The sequence below is a fragment of the Pundamilia nyererei genome, unplaced genomic scaffold (assembly GCF_000239375.1).
Source record: "Pundamilia nyererei isolate P.nyererei 1_Seehausen unplaced genomic scaffold, PunNye1.0 scaffold00047, whole genome shotgun sequence".
NCBI lineage: Eukaryota > Metazoa > Chordata > Actinopteri > Cichliformes > Cichlidae > Pundamilia > Pundamilia nyererei.
In genome coordinates this window covers 1,614,125-1,617,331 of record NW_005187448.1, presented here as the reverse complement: position 1 = coordinate 1,617,331, position 3,207 = coordinate 1,614,125, and the positions used below count along the sequence as shown (strand labels likewise).

Below are 3,207 nucleotides of genomic sequence, written 5' to 3'. Positions count from 1 at the left end.
CACACACACACACACACACACACACACACACACACACACACATAGATCATTGATCAAAGACCTGAATGCAAGAGACAGCAAATATTTGTGCTCCTTAAAACTACAACAGAGTCACTGATGAAGCAGTGCCTGCCTGAAACTGCTTTACTTTAATTATAAATGTCCACTTTGGAGCTGGATTGGTCAGCAACATTCACACATTCACACATCTAACTGTCTTCAAATAGCATCAAACCTCATGTGCTGCTTTATCCAATCAAACCAGACGACTCTTCTTTCTATTTGTCACATTGTCTGACATAACTGAGCGAGGAAACATCAGTTACACTTATAAGAGCAGCACAACACAAATCTGTGCTTAAGATAAGAACTGAAAATGATATCAGGGAAAAAAGGTAAAAGTAAGGAGGGGCTGTTAAGGGGAAAAAAGGTCTTCAGGGGGCACGAGCCACTTAGCTAGGTGAGAGGTGAGCAGAGGAAGCAGTGCCAAAAGAATTCTTAATCATCACTGTTCACTGTCTGGGAAGGCGTGAGAAGAACATGTTTGCCTTAAGCGCTTCTCACCACTCACTTTTTTCCCTCAAGCACGGAGATGCACGCATCTCTCCTCTCTGACCACGCCTTCAATCAATTATTTAGGCAGAAAACAAAGGTCTGCACCGAGCCATGAATAATGGAAGGTGAGAAGGCAGAGAGAAGGATGGAGGTTAGAAACAGAGGCGTACAGTGACAAGAGGTGAGTCTCGCACAAATTTTTCTCCTCTGACAGACAGCTAAGAGCCTGCTCAGGTCAAGCCACTGAAGAGAAGCCAACAGGTGCAGACGTAGGCTGAGCAGGAAGATATATAGCGTGCATTCACACCTTTTCACACGCACACAAAGACACAGACAGACTGCCAGTACATGAAACTTAACAGGGGGGAAGAATGTGCACATGCACACACTGCACAAACCGTGCTGTGGAAGAATGAGAGCATAAAAATTTTTTCCAGGGCATTTACCACTCCAGTGTATCAAATGTGGCGAGTTCTTATTGCATCGAGTCAGATGGCATGCCAGTCAGACGCAGGGAAGCAGGGCAAGTGAGAGTGAAGGGAATTGTGATATTCATATTCAGGGTGCGTGTGTGTTTTATTTGCCTTGTTCTTGTTGGCCTTATTTTTCTTCAGAGAATGTTTGATGTTGGAGCCAAGATGAGTCCAGAGGAAAAGTAAAGAGAGAGAAACTGGGTAAAAAAAAAAAAGTGATATTGGGTGAAAGGAGAAAGAAGACAGGACGGAGACAAATAAGAGAGAAAAGCAGGGAGAAGAGAAGGATATAGTCTAACGTGATAGAAGTGAAAATGGATCACTCTGTGGTTGGTCTGGCTAGGTGTGTGCATGCATGTATGTGTTGAATGGATGGCACGGCAGGGAGAGAGGACGCGTAAAGTGTGCACACAAACCTTTGTGGTCTTGACTTTGTTGCCTGTGCTGCAGCTCCATCCTGTCAGATCTGGGAGCACCTTGCACTCCTCACCTTCCATGCATGGCTGCATCTGACACCACCACTTCTGAGCTACAATGGAGGCTACAAGAAGAAGAGACAGAGTTAATTTTAACTTTGATGAAGATGCAATCATGTCCTTTCATGTGTTTCCAAGACTTGTGTGCGTGTGTGAATTTTGACACCAAAATTTCACATGAACAAAGAGCCTCCAGAAAATAAACGTGGGTTTCAATCCGGTACAGTTATAATAACACGACTTTGGTGCTTTGAGATAAACAGTTGAAAGCACTAATTCTCAAATCAGCGCCCATTGAAGCACCATACAGAACAAGCCACAGCGAGATTATGCAATCAAAAGAGCGCCAGTCAAACCTCAACAAACAAAAACCAATGTGGAAAACATGATATGGAAAATATAAAATTATATTTCAGCTTGTTTCATTTATTAATTCTGCAAAGGCCTCTCATCGCTCGACTCAGATCTAGATGCTTTTTGCGACCACATCGTCCCAGTTCACTGAAAAACTGGTGTGGATGTTTAAATTACTCAATTCATGTAAGTCATTATCAGTAATGGGAAGTAAGTAACGCCGTTAGTAACGGCGAGTAATCTAACTAATTACTATTCCTATCGTTACAACGCCATTACAGTTACTAACAGTTACTAACAAGGAAAGGCGGTCCGTTACTATTTTTCAACAAACAGATGTTTGAAGCTGTGTTCAGCTCACAGCACCTTATATCAGCTGCACGGAAGTAGCTGTAAGTAATCTGGACGCTACAGCTTTAAGCAGCTGCGCGCTCCCGCGGACGGTGATCACCATCACTGTCTAGCACAACACCTGGAGCTCAGGGGGCAAACGTTTCAAGTGGGTGGGGGGGTCAGCTTCACTCTGCTCAATCACATGAGTGCTGCTGTTTGACTGAGGAAGAATAAAGTATATTTATTATTATATTTATTAAGTATGTTTATATTTAGATGTTTTATATCGGGATATGAGATTTTGGTCATATCGCACAGCCCTAACGGAAGGAGCTGTAAGTAATCTGGGCGCTACAGCGTTTAGCAGCTGCGCTCCCCCAGGCAGCAATCACTTTTTGGCACAACACCTGGAGCTAAGGGGGCAAAACAATGATATGAGTGCTGCTGGTTGACTGAGGAAGAATAAAGTAGTCGTGGTAAGCCAATCACATGACCACTTAAAGACAAAGCAACAAGGTGACATATACCAGTTTATAAATTGTTTGTGTAAAACCAGAGTCATGATAAACAAGATATATGCTGTTTATTCCTCAATAGTTTCCTCACGTTTACTGTCTAAGGACAGCGCAGCGAGCACGCTCTGCTTATGAGCAAAAAACAAAACAAAAAACAGGACGTTTTAGGAGTGATGGCGAGAGAGAGAGAGCGAGCGAGAGACAGCAGAAAAAGAGAGAGTGAGTTTTGAGACGTGAGAGATTTGTGACGTTTAGCGTGTTTGGAGTGTGTAGTTAATGTGCTGTCTTGTGTAGTTAGTGCGTTGTGGATAGTTTTGTGTTGTGTGTCAGAACAATGAGGCGACTGCTGTCTCCAGGTAGAAACAGCAGTGATACACCTGCTGCTGTCAGACCTGCAGGTATCAGGCTGTGATGTTTCCTTTATAGTGGACAGAAATGATGTTTTTGGAGAGGCACAAATAATTTGTGTGGCATCTTAGTGAAGAACAGCTGATTGTTCTG

At 43.2% G+C, this 3,207-nt stretch overlaps 1 protein-coding gene across 1 annotated transcript in view; it reads right to left on the bottom strand.

Annotated features, from left to right (window-relative positions):
• Positions 1-3,207, bottom strand: part of LOC102211783 (protein FAM19A2-like) — an 80,067-nt gene that overhangs the window by 4,128 nt on the left and 72,732 nt on the right. The window contains exon 4 of the mRNA XM_005732532.1: positions 1,445-1,569. Coding sequence (XP_005732589.1) covers positions 1,445-1,569 — 125 coding nt within the window. The remainder of the gene's footprint in view (positions 1-1,444; positions 1,570-3,207) is intronic.